Here is a 23,623-nt window from a genome sequence, read left to right as displayed (position 1 = left end):
ATAAAAAGAAAAAATTGTAGTAGCTAAATCATTTTCTAAAATTGCTAGATTTATAGCTAATGGCTATTCAACAATATTTTTAGCTTTTGCAATTAAAAAAGTGCTAAATCTAGCAATAAAATTGCTAAAATGGCAACACTGCTCATTTGATAGGTAAAAAATTCAGCTTAATAAAAATATCGATACAAATCAATAAATGAAATGCGGAAATGATATTAACCGCGAATTATTACAGAAAAAACTCTATCAATCCATATGAAAATAAACTGTGAAATCGTGACTTTGCGGGCCTACCTGGCTTCGGGCTCTTTGCTGCGGCCCGGGCCCGAACGAAGAAAGGCCAGTTAACGATTTTCAGGCCCGAAGCCCGTGGGTTTTTTGAAGAGGCCCGCGGGACACGAAGCTCGAAAGGCCCGTGCTCATCTCTAGTATACATAACAATATTTACCAATTGTGCTAGAGTTTTGTTCGTTTAAATTAGCATATTAATAAGAATAAATATAAAGAAACACACCATAATTTTAAAAATATGCTTAATATACTAAGCTTTAGTGTAGACAAAAAAAAACAAATAAATTGTGCTTTCTTTAAATAAAATTAATATCAATTATTTAAGAAAATTAAAGATTTATAACTAATTGCCTATATTTCGTCAATGTAATCAACAGTAGATCTAGTAAAGTGTAAATATTCCTTTTCATTGTTATTATTATAAGAATTATTCAAAATTATACTGAATAAATATGCAAATTCTGAATAAATTTTTTAAAAAACTTACTAACCTAGCCCAATAATTATAATAATAATGTTAGGCTGTTAGAATACCCAGTTCAGTTAATAATATTATAATTTATTGTTGTTTTGTTTTGTTATTTTTCGAAGCCATAAAAATTAAACTGAACGTCAATGACACTGCCTTAAACGAGTTATGAACTGGTTTCGACCAAGCTAAGCCGCATATATCATTCATACTTCAGGTATTTAAACAAATAACAACAACATCTTCGAGTATTTCAGAATTTCAACAAGATTTGGTAGATCATTCAAAACAAATCTTTTGTTGGCCAATAACAGAAAAAATGCTCGACTAATAACTCAATACAACACTTGAGAAGTTCAAGAGACCCATAATTAATGAATGTATCATTTAGTTAAACAAATGAATAAGCTGTGAATATTATCATTATATCATTATCCGCAAAATAGTAACTGTCACATTTGTCACCTTTTGTAGGAAAAAGAAACATAAGTGTTGAAGTTGTTTTGATTATAAACTGGGTTATAAAAGTTGACCTTAATTATAGATGTGCAGAATAAAGTATACTGGTAGATAGCTAATAAAATTTAACTAGACAGATGTGTTTTAATTCAATTTTACCATAGTTTTCTATATTCCTTCGATACATCAAAGTGCCTAAGTGAGTTGCAGAAAAAGTTAACCTAAAATAAATATTAGTCACACTTTTTATTAAAATTGTTTTATAAAATGAAATAAAAGAAAAGTTGATCTTACAAGAAAAACCAAAATAAATATACTTCAAAAAATATACCACAAGGTGGCTATATAAATTGCTGTCAATAACCTTTATAACTATTGCATATTTTATTTGTATATAAATCAACCTTTTTATAAAAAAATGTTCCTAACTTATTCATCATATCATATTGCCTATATGAGTAGAAGTGTCGAAACAATAGAAACAAAAGTTGATTTTACATATAGAAATATCTGTTTCAGAGAAATATAATGAATGTGCACGAGCTATATAATCACCTGTAAACAACATCCCTAACCAGTTTGTAATATCATAGTTTACTTATAATTAGAACTATGACTATAACTAGCCCATGTCTGACACTTTCCATTGTGAACCTTGAACCATTTTTGAATGCACTTGGCAAACCGAGAGGGAGGAATTCATTGTCTGGTCTGATTCCAATCAGAGAGATCTACATTTAGTCACTGAATGAATAGACACAATTCACATTTAACGGGTAGACAGACAACTAATTACTGGATCTACTGAGCTCTGAAATAGTACTTCCGCATCAGGCACCTGTTTCTCAGATACTGTAACGAGCTGTGAATTGCACAATAAATAGTTCTTTGGACACTTGGTGGTCATATAATAGAAACGAGATACGAAATACGATATACTATATATCCAGATACTATATAATACATAAATAGATAGCTGGGCAATTTGCCGCAATTAGCATTTGGTCTAATTGCAGTTTACGAGCACACAATTTCCATGGGCTTTAAGTTTTCGCTCATCATTAGGAAAATTGCATAGGCAAATAAATGCAGACAGAATTTTCATTAACAGAACCTTCCCTTTCTCTAAAAAACCAAAAATGTTACTCCCTTCATATAATAATTTATGCCCGAGAAACGCCTAAAAGTGTGCTGTATAATTTTGGAAGCCAAAGTAACCGAAAGCAACTTTGATGCTGCTGTAAAGTTTTCTGCGGCTAATCACTTGTTAAGTTATTTGTTAAGGCATGTACGGGATGCTTCAAAGGAGTGAAGGGCAAGGGAAGGAGCAGAAGTTGCTTGGGGGCAACGCCAAGTATTTGTGGCATGTTTTGTTGTAGGTTCTAGGAGCCTATCCATTGATTCGGGGGCCAAACATGCTCAACTTATTTGCATTTTCCACAAGTTTCCTGCAAATTGGCTATGCATAATAAAATGGCAACAATTTGTAATTTATAATAACTAATTAGTGAGTGTAAAATATAGCGTCGACTCAAAGACAAAGAGATGGAAAGTTATTTAACCTTTGTAAGCTGAGATACTTGCATTACGAAGAGTAGATGACTTTCAATGGAAAGCTTAATATAACTTACAGGTTCTAAATGTCGCTAGAAATACTTTACATGATCTACTAATCACTAATTACTTCTGTGTATGTTATTAAATTTTTATGATAGAGTATAAGTATAAGCTTATAGCCTTAGGATTCATGTAATAAGTTTTTCTTTAATTATTAGGGAAAAAACGGTAAGGTCTTTTTAGCCTAAAAAAATCTTAATAATAAACATACCAAAATTTATTACAATCTCTGAAATAGACACAAAGTAACGATAACGGGTTAGAAGCTAATAGATTATGAAAAATTCTTAACTTGAGGTAAAGAAAAATTTATAGGCATTACTCATTCATTAAATAAATAGACTTGGAAAAACAGGTATTTATATAGCCTATTATTATTCAAAACAATTTTTTTTTATTTAATTTTCTGAGAATTATAATAATAAATTAACTGTAGTCATGTATCAAATATCTGTCATTACAACTAGTTGAACTGACTGAAAACAATATCTAGATAAATCCTGTAGCTAAACCAGATTAAACAGTACTAACTTAATTGTCTGTTATTGATTGACAACAGAAAAACAACAAATAATTTAAAAAAATCAAGTACTCAAAAATGATTACACGAGTGTGAGTATAATGCAAAGCACAATAAAATAAACAAGTTTAATAATTTATAAACACAATATGAAGGCTCGCGTGTTACAAGCATAAAATATCAATTAATATAAATTATTAAATTATATAGTTTATTTTTGAGGGGCTTATAAAAAGCAGTCTACGGCATGTAAGGCCCATTAGCACTTGGAAATTTTCGGGTGGGGCCTCCACAATCAACTTCAGCTGCATTTAAATATAATTTTTTGCTAAACAAATTAATTAGTGAGCCAAGAAAAAAGGCGTTGCTACCAATAAAATTTTAATTAGCAACTTGAAAAATTAATTATTTGTTTTTTACATTTTTAAAAGAAATCTCTTGAAACTGAGCAGAAATTCAATGCAAAATAAAGTTGAATGGGCTTATTTATGAATGGAATTACTTCGAATTATAGTAAGTGAAATTTAAAAAGTTTTTAGTTTTGATATCAAGAGCCTAAAGTTTCCGAGTTTATAGTAGAAGGTCTAAGCAGAATTTATAGTTTTAAAACCGTTTTTCAAGCTGAAAGTCAGTTTATTCATGGCGTGAGATTTAAATTGATTCAACATAAGTAAAAGTGTCTATGCGTTGTTCTATAACATAAAAATATTTTGAAAAACTCCATAACTTAAGTTAACCACTCCTCAAATAATTCGTAATCTCTGTCATTAAACTGATTTAATTATACCAGCTGCAACAATTTTTAACAATTTTTTTTTTATTAATTTTCCCTGTTTTTTATTATTTAGTTTTTCATCTTTATTTAATCATGTGTTTTGCTATTGTTGTTTTTATCATGCATCATGACATATTATTAATAAACATTATTTGCATTTGACAAAAGAAATACCACAAAATGTGAGTTAAGAATGGGATTTCATTTATCAAAGCAAACAGTATAACATACGGCAAATAATTTCCGGAAAAATATTAAAATTGGTAATCCAATCGGATAGACCATACCGACAGACCAGACAAATACACCGACAGACCAGACCGACAGACCAGACAGATAGACCAAATTGACAATTAATGCCATGAATTAAACTTTTTCATTTGGTTAGGAAAATACAATGCAATTATTTAATACATTTACAAGATAAATTATTTGCGAGTGCCTTTTGGATAATTGTTAATTTGAAATGTGTGGGAAAAGAGTCTATACAAAGCTCATCAAAGTTATATTTTAAGCGCATGCAAAAGGTCCATTAGTTCTTTAAGAACTAAACTTTTTTTAAAGTTATAAATTTTTAATATGGCACAGTAACTTTAGATAGTTGCACTTAACATATTATAGACATACATCTATTTTAAGCATATCATTTCTTAAACACGTAGTAGTTATTTATCTCATTAGCTAGAACTAGACTCTCTTTAAGGATATACAACAAACACTGGAAACACCTGTTTAATTTATATAAATTAACTATATAGCCTACATATTTTAAGCTTATCGTACTTGCACTTTTACGTTATATTCCTACCGAGAATTCATCTGACCTTAACAAACTCATCTATCCTTAAAGCTACATTATTAAAATTTGGTACAGTTACTTTAGTTACACCACTTTACTATAACATACAAAATTGACCAAATTCATGATATAGTAACGTCATTGCAGGGTACTAAACAATCGTCAAGCTGCACCTAATTGTATTCTCTTGTTAATTTATCTTTTTATTTTACAGACAACAAATTGCTTAACTAAACTAAGATTAGTTTTCTGTATATTTGAAAACCTTAACCCGTTAACCTTGAAGCGTGGCTACCTTAGAGCATTTACATTGCATTGTACTCGTACATATTTAGAAGTAGAATCCCCTTTGAATTGAATTCTAAATTCCAACTGCAACTACAATTTGTATTATTACTTATGACAAGACGAGAATTTATGGTTAGATGATCTCTAAATGAATTCATAAATAGTTTTAAATATAAAACAAAATCGTGAGGCATTTGGCACGTTCTGTTATAGAATAGTTCTTTATGATTAATTCTGGGAATTCCCCTATGTAATCACATATTCGTTGTTGCAATTTATGAGTCAATGTTTTTTGTGTATAATGTTTAGGGTTCAAAAGGTCCACATAAGGTTTTGCTCACATTAAATCACGTTGCTTTATTGGATAAAATGTATGTTAACAAGTTGTCAACTAGCCTTTAAAAAAAATAAATAAAATTTCATTTATCACGTTAGTTTAATGTGATTTTATAGGTAATGAGTTGAAATAATAACTAATAAAATTTTTCATGTATTCATGTTCTTAGTCTTTGTTTTATATTTCCTTTTTTTGGACAGATAAGTCAAGCAAAATATTGTAGCCCAGCTTTACTAAAATAATGCCTATATTTCCATGATTGACAATTTTAGTTTGTTTAACTGCACTCTTTGCATATACCCGTTAAAATAGCGATTACAGAGTATTGTATAAATTTGCAGTAACCTTATTTTGTTTTGACTTTGTATTTCTTGTTTAATTGTTAAGTTTCTTTTGCATGTTTATCAGCATTTTTATTATACATGCGGTCATAAAATTTACACTAAAAAGCTGACAAAGTTGAGACCACTTATATAATAATGAAAAAACGGGGGTATATGTGTTCTTAAAAAAAAGATCAGCATTCATAACTACTAAATATATTCGTATTATGGGAAAGCTAAACGATAAAGATAACCAGAGTAAAAAGTACAGGGTAACGGCTGGTAGTGCTCTTTCTTGAAGCTCACTTTATTTTCACTTACTTTCTTACGGTTCTTTACAACTGCTCTTCATCTGTTCACTTTTCATACAACTTCAATCGGGTTTTGCTTTTGTCTTAACTTTTAATAAGACGCGATAAATGAAAATGTTTATAAACGTGAATGTTAAATAAATTAAGCTAATAAGCACATCGAATGTTTCCTTTTTCCAGTTACGGATCTTAAGTGATTTTCAGGTATAAAATAAAAATGGTAAATAATTTGTGAAATTATTTAATGCCGAGTTGTCGTCGAGTAAATAACGTGGAACGTGAGAAAATTTATAAAATTAAATAAAAAATCAATAGTGTATAAAATTTAATACGAAATACAAGTAGGTAAACATAAAATATTATTTAAATTAAATTAAACAAAACAGTTTATTTGTCGATTTATACGATCGTTTATTGCCATTGCTTCAGCTGTTTTACATGTTTTGCTTTTGTGCCACTTTCTTTTCTCTTTTTTGTTATTGTTATTATTATTATTTTTTTGTTTCCTTTTTCTACATGCTGTTCACGGCTTTTGGCAATGTTAATGAGCCGCTTTTTTAATAACATTAATGACATCATTTTGGCCTGCTTATGAGCAAAATGTTTGTTCGTTCTCCATTCTCCATTCTCTATTCTCCATTCTCCACTTGGGACTATCGCATGTTTATAACCATTGTTGACGGAAATATAGTTTTGTATACCTTTTGTTGTTGAGTGAGTGTTTTGAAATGAAGGTCTGTCTGTAAAGCCTCAAAACAATCATAATATACCCTGTAATCAGAGAAGTCACTAAGAAAGGGTATAATAAAAAAACATGAAGTACTGTTTTTTATTATGATTTTATTAAAATTTCCATTTCCATTTCCATTGTTACAAGAGAGCTGAATTTTTTAGAATTCATCATTTTTTCATTGGAATAATAATTTTAAATTATTCTTACATCCCTTACTTAAAATATAAGTAAAAGTGTATATTACTCAAAGTGTTCTTCTTGATATTGGACAGGGTATTTTTAGTTAGAGCATTTACTATTGTCTTTTAAAGAGCGGTACTTCATGTTTTTATTTAATGATGTGATGTTAATTGGAAGAGCATTTAAGATGAAGTACTCATATAATTTTTCTGTTCTCTATTTATGGCTGCATTCAGTGTTTAATCAATTATGTGATTTATGTTACGAGTACTTGGAACTTGCTCTATCAGTATCGGGCTGATAATTTTAAATGGAAAATGTCATTGAGAGCGTCACCTGGCAACAACTTCTTAAGTAGGTCCAGAACACTATAAATATGATTACAATAATCTAATAAATTATCTGCACAAGATTAAGCTTGATTTTTATTTGATACTTAACGTGCTTTCAGGGTATTTCATCAGTAATTTAGCTATAGATTCTTATCTGCAGAACTTTTCTACGTACTTCAATAACAACTCATTCAATAGAATTACTCAAAAAGCCTATATAAATAGTAAAAGCCTGATGAGCTTTGTCTGCTGATAATAATAATAGGTCTTTAAAATAGATGCCGTGGGAAGCAATATACTAGACTTGCTTTCGAAATAATTCATTATCACAGCTAAGGATTTTACAAAGTAGAATGCGGCACAATGTAAGTAAAGATAATATTGTCAAGGAGCTTAATACTTGGAAGGGCACTTGGTGGTTACAAAGACTATGTAGGTTTTATGAGTTGTATAGTAGATAAGATGATTGCCGGCCGTAAGACAATTTGACAATAATATTTTCAATGCTTAATTTCCCACCATCAATAAAAAGATGGTGATGCAAAGAAAGAATCAATGCATGTCAACACTCATTGGTAAGCTAGAAAAAAATCTGGAATACTCCTATCTCATTAAGATAAAAATAAATGGGTCAACAAAGTAAAAACCTAAGAGTTGTACACGGTCGGAAACACTTAGAATATTTAAATATGCGGTCAATAAACATAATCCCTCTTTGTAATAAAATGATATGATTCCTTAAAGAGGCAGAGAATTCATTTAAGATCACTTAAGTCTTGAAGCCCCATAATTTTATTAAAATGTAATAAATCTTTAAGCAATTTTATACATTTTCATCAAATATTTAATAAATATTTTGTTCCTCATTTTTTTTTTGTAATAATTTATATTGGGGCAATGCGCCAAGCTAAAAAACATTTTTCATAATTAACTCGCTTGAGTAACTCGTTTCAAGCAGCCTTTGACTTTTTTGCAGTCGGCAGGCAAATGTCAAGAAGGGATTTCCCCCCTTGTCAGAGTCATAGGCACTACAGCTACCATTATTTAAGCTCCCCGCTATCCCCGTTTTGGTGTTTAAATAAATGCAACCGCATGCGGTGCTTCAAAGTCACAAACAATTTGCAAGCCACACTGAGCACTCAACAAGCCGCATTAAAATACAACCCATTGTTGTACGACACAAATACTCCCGACTCGACTGCTCTATAGAAGCTCAACGAACGAATCTGACAGGCGGCGGCAGTTCATTACAATTTCGTTATTTTTAATGGAAAATTGTTAATAATGTAAATGTCGCCAAAGTAGCAAAAACAACAACAACAATTTATTTTTATAAGACTCTTGAAAGCAAATTGAAACTTTCGAAAAAAATGCCGAAATCAAAATAAAAAGTAAAAGAAATGAAAACAAGTACTCATAGATATTGTATGGACGTTTTAACAATCGCGAGTTCAGTGACTTCATTTATTAAATACAGAAGGGGTTTTTATATTTTCAATATAAATGATAAGTTTCTGTCATAGTTGATTACTATAGTAAGTAAAAATTAAATGGAATTTTTACCCTATCTTATTTACTCTACAGGTTAACTAGATAAGTATAGAATAAACTTTAAGTATTTTCCTTCAAAGTAATAAGAAAAAGTAAGCTATCTAAACGATCTAATTATATTCAAGGCTGCAAACCGGTTCTGAACCGAGCCTCGTTGAACCGGTTCGGTTTGGGATTGTATGCAGCCCGAACCGGATCATGAACCGAACCCTTGAAATTATTTACTTTGCGAACCTGAGCCTAAACCGAACCGCTTTCTAAAATAAAAAGTTCGGTTCGAAAAAAAAAATAATTACATAAATTTTATGGTTTTCTAAAATTACGCAATTATTTGAGACTTCGGATTAAAATAAGGCATATTTAAGCCTTCAAATAAATTTAATTTATCATCAAAAATTTATTTATTTTAAAATTTAATTTAATTAGTTCAAAATGTAGAGAAAAATGTATAACAATAAAAATATTTTTTTGTATAAAAGTGAGCCAAGGTTTGAACCCAAACCTTGGATTCTTGGGGTATGCAAACCAATTCGAGAACCGAACCAATGTCTTGCTCTATGGTTCAAGCCGCCGAACCGAACCTTTAACAAAATTTTGGAGGCTTACAGCCTTGTTAATATTAATTCCACTTTTCACTTTCCACTTTCAACAACTTTTCAGTTCTACTTTAGACCAAGTAAATGATAAGTTAACAAAGTATCAAAGTCGTGCCTCTATTATAAGTAGGTTCTGTAGCTGTAGATCAGTTTTAGCAGAAGATTCAGAATACTCTATTTCAATGATTTCGCAAGTTTCGGCGTTGAGGTGAAATGTACTAAGTATCAAAAAAACAAAATAAGATAAATTATTTTGAACATATATTTTACTTAACACCTTTAAGTATTCTTATCATAATTCAACTTTAAATACCTCAAATAATAACTCAATTTAAAACCCCCCGCAATAACTGTAAACACATCTTAATCGTCTGAACTATATGCTATGCAAGTACGATCTAGTATTTTTGTCACGAGTCGCTCGTGCCTAAAGTCGGTAAATATTTGTTGAAAACCCAAATATCATAAATTATATATGCCTACAGTGGAGTCGTCGAAAGGGGGATTTACTTTTTAGTTTATAGTATTTTGATATTTTTGATATATTTATGTATTCAAGAATTATTAAATATTATTTGAAGTAATTTAAAAAGCCTTAAGACCCCCTTGAAGTCAAACATACGCCTCTGCAGTTGTGTATAAGTCAAGGGAAGAAAGTACTTCAGTCTTTATCTAAAATAAGACCAGTGCAAATGTCTTTGCATTCCGATTATCAACTTAGACATATGGCCAGATAATGCCACGGTCTAGGCACAGTTCAAGCTAATAAAAAAAAGAAAAAAATGGAAAAAAATAAAATAAAACCTTACCTAAACCGAATCTGTTATCAAGTCGTCGACACAACATGGAAATTATGTTCGCCTTGCCTGAAAATCGTCATAATGTGCAATAATCTCTTATCTCTCAGAAAGTCTGGCAAATGTTTCATAGATGAATGGTTGCCTTTACCTACTTTAATTGCAATGGTTATTAAGGGAATCAACTTTTATGACCCACACAGGCCGACTTTGCACTTGCCAAATGCGTGTTTCACCAGACTTTGGGGTTCGGAATATACGATTATATTTATACTAGATGTCTGCCATGATGAAGCACGATTTTACGCTTTTAGCTTTATGAACGAGTACGAGTCTGAGAACAAGAGAATTTTAACGGCACTTATATGCACTATAGAAACCTTTATAGGTGGGATCATAAAATATGTGAACGATCTGAATGAAAAGCAATTATTTATGGCTTAACTGTACTAAACTTAATCAGCTGGGTCTAAAAAGAGTTTAGTTTTTAAACTTTTATTTCGAATAGGCATACAAATTTGAAATTCCCATTAAAGGATCATAAAGCGGAAGTTTTTGATCAGCATTGGAAATAGTTATAAATTAAGTGTTTCTTTATTTAACAAGATTGTTGGGAGGTTAGGAATTTGAATGTATGATATAAATTTTCAAGATACGATAAAAATTAATTGAAATTTCTAAAGTGTTTTTGCTTTGATTCAGATAAAAATTAGCAATCAGATTAATTTGTTGATGTATTTGCTTAATACCAGGGAATTTCCCAATAAATTTTTAAGTGGAAAAGCGCGAGAACAACAGATTTAATGGGATTCTATTATTAAAAGTAGCTTTGTAATTCTGAATACAACAAATATTTAGCTGGAAATGTTGGAATGAACAGCTGAATAAAAGGTTATTGTTATTATATTTATTATATTTTTATCGGATGTATTCATCATATATGGAAAGAACCGTTTTTATTACTACATTTCTATAGGTTTATTTAAGGTAGAAACATAAATTAAACAGCACACCATAAATGAAATGGAAATAGAACTCGTATTGTGATAGATATGATATCTATAGAGATACATGTGTATATATATATTCATTTCTGACACATATATTGTGAGCAATATGTCAACTATATTTATCTAAGGTATTTAAACATAATATAAAATGACAATTCACAGACTGTAAAGGTGTCAAAATATTTACGGAAAGCGACAGAAATCCAACAAATTATGGGTTCAGATAAAAAGTTGACAATAAATTGTATAAATATTTGCAATTAATTGAAAAAGTTAATTAGGCACAATTCAATTAGCAGCCAATTTTGATTTGCCTTTTAGAGAAGTTCGGTCTGTGACGTCCCTGGCTTACTTAATGCTCATGACGTCAAGTAATCTCATCGAAACTGTGAATTGAATCCGTAATGGAGCACTAATATAATTTCAAGCATGGATTGCGCTATAAAAGTGATAGAAATAAATTGGATTGTTTTGGGTGCGACATTTCTAGGATTGGATTCGTTTGGGGTTCTCAATTTCATCTTGACTTGTTGCATATATGATTTGTCTATAAGTCGCTTTGGCAATCTTTTACACGTTTGTCTACTATTTCCATTTTTTTATTTGTCTCTTTTTGTTTTTTTTTTTTTACCCTATTCCACTTTGAGCTCTGCATTCGAGAAGTTTTAAAAACATACACGACAAGTCATTGATCTTGTTCGAGGCTTTTTGCCTGAACTTTGGAGTCAGTTTTTAAGACTTCTGTTGGTCAAGTTGATGCTTATGTTGACTTGCAGCTATTTAAATTTTGGTTTGCCATTGCCAATTTCGCCATAGAGTCTAGAGTTGTTTATGTGGTGCCCCAATGCTGGTGATGGAAAATTACTGGGCTCGCCTCAAATCTCGTTATTCGACGGCCTATTCGTTGCATGACTCTACGTAGACGGCACTTGTGAGGCGTCTTACTGGATTGTGTCATGTGAAATTTACAGTGAGCACTCGTGTTGAGTGAACTTCCCTTTCATATGATGCTTTGTGGACAGTTCTACAAATTATTTCACTTAAACAAAAATACATATTAAATAGGTTTGTTTGAAAAAATATTAACAAATAATTAAAATTTTTGTAAATATTTATAAATCAATTTATTTATTTTTTAAAGTTTTAGTTTTTAATTTAAATGAATTTTTACGTGTTTGCTTATTGGTTTGTTTGAAAAAATATTAACAAATGATTGAAATTTTTGTAAATATTTATAAATCAATTTATTTATTTTTTAAAGTTTTAGTTTTTAATTTAAATGAATTTTTACGTGTTTGCTTCACTTAGCCCGACAATCAATATATAAATAATTTGAATAATATTGAATTTTTAAATAATATGTATCCAATATAATCTAGTGTCTTTAATTTATATTAAAAATTCAAAAAGCGTCTTAAAGCTCATTGAAGAAATTTGTTCAATTTATATTAAAATAAATACAAAAAGAAACAGCTAATATTTTTGCTAAAATAATAATATTTGTTTTTCTAGTTTTATAGTCTTAACAGATTTTTATTTTCTAAATAATATTATATTTATTTAATGATAAATGCTTTTCTGTTAAAATACTGAACTTTTCCTAATACTTAAGTTATTTCTCATCTATTACAAGGAGCATTTTAATGAAAATTCAGCTATATAGAAATAATACAACAAATATTACAAATTCTTTACTTCTTCTTCAATCCAAGATCGCCTAGCATAGTGCACAATCAACTCCACAGATACACTCGCTACTTATGCAATATTAAGGTACTAATAAGTATCTTTATTAGCTTTTTCCTATACTATCTTTGCTATGTTATATTTACATACTAATAAGTATCTTTTCTAGCTCTTTCTTTAACGATCTTCGCTACGATTCCCCCCAGTTATCTAAAACCGTAACTGTGTCAAGGTTAAGTCATAGTCTGTTTATAAATTGACTTCATTGCAAGTTACTCGTATATATAATGAGCCGATTCTATAAATTGACGTAGTTTTGATGACATTTTAATGACATTTTTACAACTATAAACTTGCTGTAGTTGTTGGATTCGTAACCGTAATGGGGTTGGGATCAGTAAACCTCGAAGAACGTGTCTGAATGTTTTTTGGCGCTTATCATGAAACCCACACCCCGCGGGCTTCAAGTGGGAAAGCGAGCTGTGAATGTGATTAACAAGCTGTTAACGTTATTTTTGATATGCGGCCCAAAAGCCGCAAGACTAATCAATGGCACGAGTGTAATACGACAATGAAGACACATAAAAAGTAATAATAATAACAAATACGGCTGTAAAGTACCCTGTGTTTATTAAGAAGAGTTGAGGTTCAGAAAAAAATCGGTCAAATTATTGTATAATTTCATACTGGCTATCTTCAAGCAAAATGGCTGTACTTTGAATCACCCTAAGTTTTCTGGAAAATAGAAGGAACAGAGAAAAGTCTATATATAAATTAAATATCAAGAATGTCTTGATCTGTTTAATGGATAGGTTAGTATATTTACGCAAATGATCTTGAGCTGGACTTTTTAATACCTGAAAAATATAAAAATTTATGAGAAATGCAAAAAAAGAGTCCAAATAAATTTAGAGGTTATCTAATGATGGATTTGACTGTAGTTCGAATGTGTTCACCAAAAAATATTATTTGAATTTCCTAATTTTCGAAGTAAATTATGAGAGTAATTTAGCAAACACCTTTCAATTAGTTTTCCAATCATCATACCCGCTTTACATAACTAGTGCGAGGTGTGCGCCCCTAAAAAGCTAATCAATGTGACGTCAGAGGTCGGTCATATAGCCATGTTTAATCTGGTTAACTTATCTCTCAGCCACTCGGGTTCAACAAATTGTTACAAGTCCATCAGCTAAAAAAAAAAAAAACAAATAATCTTGGCCAAATACCGTCCAGACGAATAAGAATCGGTTTTAACCGGAAATCAAGCAGTGGAAAATGCTACAACACAGTGTTGTTGTTGTTGTCGTTGTCGTCTGTTCGCTTTCGTTAAGAAAAAGTTGTTAACAAATTGCTGTTGTTGTTACTGCCTTTGTTGTTGTGGCTGTTGTTATTACTGTTGGCCGGCAGCCAGGCAAAAGCTAAAGCTTTAAGCGTTTCAACGCCAACGCCGCACGATCAGAACGACTTTGGAGCGCGTCGCGCGCGGTTGTTGAATTATTGTTAACTCTGAAGTTTCGATTCGTATTTTGGCCGTTAAGCGTTACCAGCTTTTACTGGATCACCATCAGTTGTTATTTTGTGCTTAAAGTGGAACAATTGTGATTGCAATTAACCAGAACTTGCAAAAGTATAATTCAAAGTACGTGCATTAATTAATGAATATCCTTTTGGGGAAGTAGATCAAATTGTGAAAAGGATCAGTGTGGACTGTTGACAAGTATTGAATATTTTAAAAATATTAGAATATAACTTAAATAATTTAACAAACAATTTATAAAAAAAAACAAGTCAATCTACTTAATGTTATTAATTATGAAACATTTTCTGTCGCTTATCATCATATAATTGTGCAATTTACGAGCCGCAAATGCTGTTGAAGTTCACCGTGTGCTTTTATCACAAGAACACTTTGAAAAAAAAATTAATAAGCAATATATTATATAGAAAGCAAGTGCGACAGAGATACCATCTACTCAACACTGAGATACATATATCTAAGTTTCTTGAACAAATTAGAAGTTTTTATTTGTATAACAAGTGATCGTAATTAAGTTTTTAGTTTTTATTGTAGAAAACAAGTGCTGAGACAGTTTTAGAATAATTTTCTTGTTGCCTAGTATGATACTAGTAGAGCCTTTGAAAATTTTTGTTTTATTTATAGGATCGTAATGAAATTCGCCGTCTTAAATGTAAAAATTACATGCAGAATTATTTGTATTTTAAATATATTTTGCAGTAATTTGTGTGTATACCAAAAGATATTTCTCGACTTGATAAAAATATATTTAAATGTTATATAAAGACAGATAACTTTCATTTATACAGGGTATTTTACTCCCATCAGATTTGTATACATTTTTAATCTTAAAACCAGTTTTTCTTTCTTCTTGACCTATTACGAGTAGATCTGAAGTACATTTATTTATTTAATGAGGTCATAAAATTAATTTAATTTAAATGCTCATACTCGCCATTTTTGAAGTGTTATCAATGCACTTGAATAAATGGAAATAAAAGTAGAAACATTATCTGAATTCGATTAGAGGTAAAGTGAAAGTATTTTGAGATTTGCTTGACAGTTTCAAGGTAAATCAAAAGATTTATATATGTTAATGATAAAATCTTATAATTCTTGTATATAACTAATTTACTTACTTCCTCAAGCAGCTGCTATAATATAGGGAGGTTTTTTATACACCTGCACAAATAGTTGTTTATGGACTTAACCTTGTATGGAACGTGTCTAGCATGTATAAAAAATTGTTGAAATATTTAATTTACAATCGTTTGCATGATCTGTTAAAATTGGTATGCTTCATAACCGTATAACTACCAAATGTGACCTATAAAATAATATTATAATTAGACAGGTGACCTCGGCATTGAGTTGCGTGGGAAAAGTTAAGTAGATGCGCTCATTAATCACACATCATTAAATAACGGAACAGGTCTTTATAAAGATAGTCGCTTCTTTTAATAGAGAGGCATATGGAGTGACTATGCATTAAAGAGAAATTTTATTTTTGTTTTATTGATATACGCTTTTCTGTTTGCCCATGAAAGATTATCACATGTTTAACGATACTTATTCGACATTTCAACATATTCGACACTTTTATATTCGCATAAATCCAAAATCCACGTAATTACATCAAATTCAAGTGGATAAGAACAAATGTTAAGGGTTAATCCGAGCGACAACAACAAATATTTGATTAGATAGTTGAGATCGGGCGCGTGCTGCCTTTGAGTCCCCGGACTTATCGATATTGAGTTGGGTTATTGGGGTGCTATCAAAATGTCTCAAATATGACGAAGTGCCGTTAACATTTTAACTACAATTTTTATACAATCAATTTATTACCACTCGACAAGTGGTGAAAACATCGATTGTAAATATGTACATATACATATGTATGTAATAAATATTTACTTAGTTTTCGCTTTAATAATTGCCAGTTTATTCTTTCCGCTGGTTAATTGGCAATTGCATTATATAGCGCCTGGACAATAAAAACAATACGACAAAATTAACTGATAATGGACATGGGAATAAAAGAAAGTGAGAAGGAAAAGATTTGGAAACATTAAAGATTAAGATTTGAAATTGAACTTAAATGTAGAAAATCTAATAAGAGAAAAATTGAGATAGATATATAGAGAATGGAACGCTTTATAAATAAGATTAAATCTACAACAGTTTAGTTATTTATATTATATATATATATATATATATATAGAATATATTCTTAAATACAACATATTTTTAGCCAGAGCAACGAAGGCTTTAAGGCTTTTTAACAATTTAATGAATGAGACGCTAATAATCTCGTTTTCTGTGGCACCCCTGAATAATACATTTAAATATATAAATAGATATTATTATTGCATGTCAATTTAATTAATAAAATCAATTATTAGAAATATTGCTTTCAATAATTATAAATTTGTCCTACAAGCTTAATTTGTATTCAAATGTACTGAGAAATATACAATTCTGATAAAACCACATATAAGCCGGTTTAAAGTCGTAAATTATTTATTCAAATTACATTTTTTAACCCTTGCATTTCAAAAACAAATGTTTAAATATATGTATATGGGTACATCATATATACTTTATACATATATATTTTTGATTAAGCAGTATTCTCTTTATGTAGAATATAAAGTTAATGACTTTTTTACATACAAGTAAATGTTTTTAGTGGTTAAAAGTGAATGGACGACTGTCTAAACAAATGGGGAACAAAATTGTAATTATAATGAATAAATAATAAAAAGAATTATTTTAAAAAAGTTAATAAGTACTAGACATAAAAATGGTTAATTGAACAATATGTTGTGTATATATTTATACCTTAACTAACTCGGAGTTTGTTAGGTCTTACTGTGTGTTTTTATGCATTTATTTTTGTTATTTCAGCGGTGTTTGGCATGACAAATGACTTGAGTTGGGCTATTAAAAATAACTTGTTGCGATATAGAATAAAACATGAAGCTCAATCGTCGTCACAGGCTAAAAGCAGTTGTTGCCTTGAGCTTATCGACAGACACTTGTATTGGAAGGCTTTGAGAGAATGCGATAAGATATGCAACAGCTTGAAATTATCTACATGACCTGGTCAATATATGTCGTAGCCAATGAGATAGTATATGAGATAGTATTTAGTATTTATAGTATTTACTTAATTGAGCATAGCAAAGCTTAAAAAATAAATATGATGATAAAACTACTTTAGTTACTTAGCGATATTTGCGCTACAACTGTTTGATAATTGTTAAAGATATATTAAATTATTTTTATAAATGAGTATAATCGTATATCGTTTTTCTTATCAAAAAAATAAAATAAGAGAGTATAAAGAAAGATGTAAGTGAAGTTTTGAAATATGCACGATGAGATATATTATAGAAAATATATTGTATCTATATTATACAAAAAAATTTAAGTAATAAAAGAAAAGAGTCCAAATAGATTAAGTAGTAAACAACTTGATCACTTTCCCTAACAACAATTCGGCATTTTTTGTTGATTGTTATTAATCAAATTTTTCAATTTCCTTTTTGCAGATATGTCGAGACTCTGGAATGCTCTCACACGCCGTAAGACGGACGATGTCCATGAGGCGGAATCGAAGCTGGCACGTGTGCTCAATCTCTTCGATCTGACGGCCTTGGGAGTGGGCAGCACATTGGGTCTAGGTGTCTATGTATTGGCCGGTCAGGTGGCCTACAATATAGCCGGTCCGGCTGTAACCATCTCCTTTCTGATTGCCGCCATTGCCTCAGCCTTTGCAGGCATTTGTTATGCGGAATTTGCGGCACGTGTGCCTAAAGCGGGAAGTGCATATGTGTACAGTTATGTGACCATTGGCGAGTTTGTGGCATTTACCATTGGCTGGAATCTGATTCTGGAATATGTGATTGGAACGGCGTCGGTGGCACGTGGTTTAAGCGGTTACTTTGACTCGCTAATTGATAATAACATGTCGAAGGCGTTAAATGAGACGATGCCCATTAAAGTGAGCTTCCTTGGCGATTATCCGGATTTTCTCTCCTTTGGCATGATTCTGCTGCTGGCTGGATTGTTGGCTTTTGGCGCCAAGGAATCCAGTTTCTTGAACAACATCTTCACCAGCGTGAATCTGGTGACGATTGGCATTGTTCTCGTAGCTGGCGGCATGAATGGTAAGTTTTCAAACATTTCCTTATAATAATGGTGTGAAACAGTTGATCTTCTTAGAAATTATTTCGGATATTGTCGGTCGTAAAACTAGGGATAATAATAAACCTAAAATAGAAGTAGAGAATATTTAAGCTAGCTACATATTTTAGTTAATCTATTTATTTAGTTCCAACTAAGAAGAGCTGACTAAAATTAACATAAAATTATGAAAAATATAATTAAAATTCAAACCAAAATGATAAAAAAAAACAAATTTAAAATTTAAAAGTATTAGTATAAAATTATAAAGGTATAAACTTGCATAGCTTAAGATATTATATGCTTTTAGTAGATAAAACCGGTCCTATTGAAAAATTAATTAGATGCTTTGTTTATAGATTAAAGTTTTGGGTAGTTAAATAAATTAACTAAATATATGGTGGGCAAATAAATATTGCTAACCTTAAATTTTTGAGTAGATCTATTTTACAAAAAATCAGTTCATAATGTCGCAATTTATTATAGAATACTGTGGAATATAAAAATCACTTTAAGCCAAATATTATAGATTATTCATCGTTTAACATATTCTCTAAAAATAAAAGATATAAAAATAAAATTTAAATATATTTAAGTAAAATTTAATAGCTATAGATAAAATATGGTTTCAGAATACAAGTCTGTAAAAAATCAGTTATCTTGCCTTAGTATAAAAACGTTATTTTTATTTCTTTAAATAATCGGTAGTTAAATATATTTATTGGGTGAGTACAATTTTTATAAAAACTATAATTATCGAAATCTTGGCTGTTTTAGCAGTTCTACTCTGTAGAAAACCCGTTCATAAGCTCTTTATTAAACCAAGAAAACTGTGGGAAATAACAATTAATATTAGTTATAATAGTTTAATTATCGTTAATATCAATTAAAGAAATTACCTTAAAACAAAAAATATGAAATGAATAAAGTATTTTTAGTGAAATTTAATAACTAAAGTTTAAATAAGGCTTCACAAAATAAGCCTGTAAGGAATCTGTTCTCTTGCCTCAAAATAAAAATGCTATAATTAACGTTTAAAAATTTAAATAATAGGTAGTTAAATAAATAACTGGAATTTATGACGGCCAACATTTTTTTGTATAGAAAATATATTAATAATTTGAAATATTTATGGCAGCTGTATTTTGTAGAAAAATAGTTTGTAATCTCTCTCCCTCTCTCTTTCTTCCCCCTTTATAGCCGATGTGGAGAACTGGCGTTTGACTGACGTTCCCGAGGGAGCTGGCATAGGTGGCTTTATGCCCTTTGGCATTGCTGGAGTGATGGCTGGCGCTGCCAAATGTTTCTTTGGCTTTGTGGGCTTCGATTGCATTGCCACAACGGGAGAGGAGGCCATTAATCCGAAGAGGAATATTCCATTGGCCATTGTCGTGTCGCTGATCATTATTTTCTTGGCCTACTTTGGTGTTTCCACGGTGTTGACCATGATGTTGCCGTATTACCTACAGGATCCGGATGCACCCTTCCCAAAAGCGTTCGATGCCGTCGAATGGTATACGATCAAATGGATTGTGACAATTGGAGCTGTGTTTGCACTGTGCACAAGTCTGTTGGGTGCAATGTTCCCATTGCCACGTATCCTTTATGCCATGGGCAATGATGGCATTCTCTTCAAGCGTCTGGCCAAAGTGCATCCATATACGAAAACGCCACTGATTGCCACGATTGTTTCGGGCATCTTTGCTGCGATAATGGCCATGTTATTTAATCTGGATCAATTGGTCGACATGATGTCAATCGGTACGTTGTTGGCCTATACGATTGTGGCCATTTGTGTGCTCGTGTTGCGTTACCAGGATGAGAAGATGACCAAAATGGTCTCAGTGCGTGCTCCAAATGTATTCCGTCAGCTGTTCTGCAATTCGTACAGTGAGCCCAATACGATGACCTCGGCCATTACCAAAATTGGCATTGTGGTCTTTGCCGTCTTCGCTCTCATATGGTGTGTCTTCATGAAGGTCTTTGAATTGGAGACAACTGGTGCCATTGTCGCTTTGAGTCTTGTTGGATTGCTGCTCGTCGTCATCTGTATTGTGATTGGCATGCAACCAGTGTCAACCATCGAATTGACCTTTAAGGTGCCTCTGGTGCCCTTTGTGCCCTGCCTGAGTGTCTTTGTCAACTTGTACCTGATGTTCCAGCTGGACTTGTTCACCTGGATACGTTTCCTCATCTGGATTGCCATCGGTTATTGCATATACTTCACATATGGCATACGCAACTCCGCACAAATCCAAAGGAATCGCAATCATGCCGAGGTCGCTGCAAATGCCATGCAAAATTCGGATTATCCGCAACAGCATGAGAATCGCGCCTTTGAGCCAGATTGGAAAGTGGAGAATGGAAATGGCGTTAAAGCACTGCCCACGACCACGCCCACCTACGAGTACTCCGAGAAACTTTAGAGTTTAGAAGGGGACTCGAAAAAAATAGAGAAAAAAGTATTATAAGTTGCTTTGTTAAGTTAAGCTCAGCTCATAAACGAAAGAGAAATGAGACTCTGTTCCCGTTTACACAATCGCTTAAATTCGATGAATGATTTATGATTAAATCAGCTGTAGTTCCTTATCGTCTGTGAGCTGAGCTTAAGTTATACTATCCATCCCATACTTATCTTGCTAGTTACTTCATCTATTACTTGTATTTTATTCGCTGACATTTTTTAATTTGAGTATAGCTCTTTGTGAGAGAGATGAATAGATTGCGCATAAAAATTAAATGATATCCTAGATGATGATCTATGGATTCGTTATTTTTATGTGCCAGAAATTTAGACACACACGCTCAATGCAAACTTTCACCTATAAATATTATTATTATATTATATTAATGTCTTTCTGTCCTTTTATTGTTTCAACTTTTGTGCTGCCTTCTAATTTCTGTACATAATGTCCCCAAATTTGTTGTGATATTTGTAAATATATGTATGTATATAGGTCTTTAATTATCACATATATTTTTTTGATATATATGTACATATCATTGTCACAATTCTTGTTGTCGTTATGTGAATGCAATTTGTATCATAATAATAATATTTTAGTAAAGTCAATTGTACAATCCTAGGCTAGTTCAGTATTTAAGTCATTTAGCTCTTAAGTTCACAAAAAGAATTCCAAAAATACAAAAACGAATTTGCCCCATTCCAAATAATAATTTGTGAAAATAAACTAAACATTGTACATTAAACTTGTTGTCTTTGATTAATACAGAAAGAATGTCATTGAAAGATTACTCAAAAAATAGAAATTTAAACTTTATACTCGTTCCTTATCGACTATGTTAACCCACATGATGTGAGGTAAATCTAATCTTATCGTTTGGATTTGCTTCGTTTTTAAAAAAATTTTACTTTATTTTTCCTTTTAATTTAATATCACTTCCTAATTATAAATCAGGAGTAGCGACATAATCTCTTGAAAATTAAAGTTTGGAATTTAAACTTCAATCACAGAAAAGTCAATTGCTGAAAGTTTAAATTTTATCAAGAACCCCACATGATGCCGAGAAAAAAAGCTCTTATAACTTATCTAATCAGTAATTCAATAAGATTGTCGATTTCGATAGTAAATTGTTTTTTTTTCAGCGAATTGTATTGACAGATTGCAGTAGATTGTAATACAGTTCAAGATGAACACGTTCTAATTTGTTTCTCAAGGAATATTTAGTACAGCTTTGAAGAAATAAAATCTATGTTCAAATGGAGTCATAGAGTATACTTTGGGATCTCTTGTCTAATCCTATTCTAAATTTAAGCAATCATAAACTAAAACTCCGACCCGCATCAACCAAAATAACCAGCCAATAAAAAATTCTTTCAGAGCTCTCCACAGAATGACTAGACTTGGGCTCAGTTGAAGCTCTGCAGCATCAGTTTCATCTCCAACTAGTTAGCTAACCAGCTTAGTTAAATGGCAAATAAGTTGCCTTTGCATTTTCTACTTGGCAAGGCAGTCAGCGGGCAAATAAAACGCAGTAGAGTAAATAACAGAGGCAAGTCAAAAACTCAAACTCGAGCCAAAAAGCCAGACGAAAGTTGCAGGGATAATGCAAACAAACACTCATACACATACACATGTACATGTACACACACACGTACGTATGTGAATTAAAGGAAAATGGTCAACATAGCGCCACTGAGAAAATAAAACTGTTTTGTGGGTCCTTCTTGTGGCACGCTTTTCAATTCACTCTTCTCCTTTTTTTTAGCATTAATTTATGCATTTTAAAAGGATATCAAACGCTTAGGGATCAAAAAAACTCCACACCCACATATGCAATGCTCTACTGCGTTTTGTGCAGTGTATTGTAATAGAACTTTTTATTCCTTCTGTCTTTGTGTGTGCACATCAGAGAACTGCAACGGGTAAGAGATGTTCGATCAGACTCGAACATTGACTCGTACTCGTTGTGATTTTTTCACTTTGTTCAAGCGATCGGAGCGGATCGTTCGAACTGAGCGTTTGATTCGAACGGTCAGCTCGAATCAGTTCGTCCGCAATCATGCTGATCGTTTGTGAGCGTTCGTTTCGATCCAATCACGTTCGAGTAGCAATGATCGAAATGATTTTGAGCGTTGTGAGCGTTCGTTTCTGATCGAGTCACGAGTCATGATCGAACTTGCTGGTTGATTTGATTTGATTCATACCGTTTTGTTCAAACGATCGGATCAATCATCGAGTCATACTCGAGTTGACTCGTTCAGAAAATGTGCGAGGCAGAGCGCGCACGTGGCAGCGTTTGCGCTTGCAATGATATGTATTTATGCGCGTAAATATGTATATAAATGCAATAGTATTTATGCTTAAGGCGTTTATTGTA

General features: G+C 31.4%; 1 protein-coding gene across 1 annotated transcript; it reads left to right on the top strand.

Moving 5' to 3' along the window:
- Positions 1-14,537: 14,537 nt before the first annotated feature.
- Positions 14,538-21,991, top strand: LOC117787557 (cationic amino acid transporter 3). Its single transcript, XM_034626106.1, has 3 exons — positions 14,538-14,713; positions 18,148-18,765; positions 19,982-21,991. Exons 2-3 carry the CDS (start codon positions 18,150-18,152, stop codon positions 21,205-21,207), a joined length of 1,842 nt encoding a protein of 613 aa, XP_034481997.1. The 5' UTR covers positions 14,538-14,713; positions 18,148-18,149; the 3' UTR covers positions 21,208-21,991.
- The last annotated feature ends 1,632 nt before the right edge of the window (positions 21,992-23,623 follow it).

This window comes from Drosophila innubila (genome assembly GCF_004354385.1).
Source record: "Drosophila innubila isolate TH190305 chromosome 3L unlocalized genomic scaffold, UK_Dinn_1.0 0_D_3L, whole genome shotgun sequence".
NCBI lineage: Eukaryota > Metazoa > Arthropoda > Insecta > Diptera > Drosophilidae > Drosophila > Drosophila innubila.
Note: the sequence above shows the minus strand (reverse complement) of the source record. Positions and strands in the feature narration are given on the sequence as shown.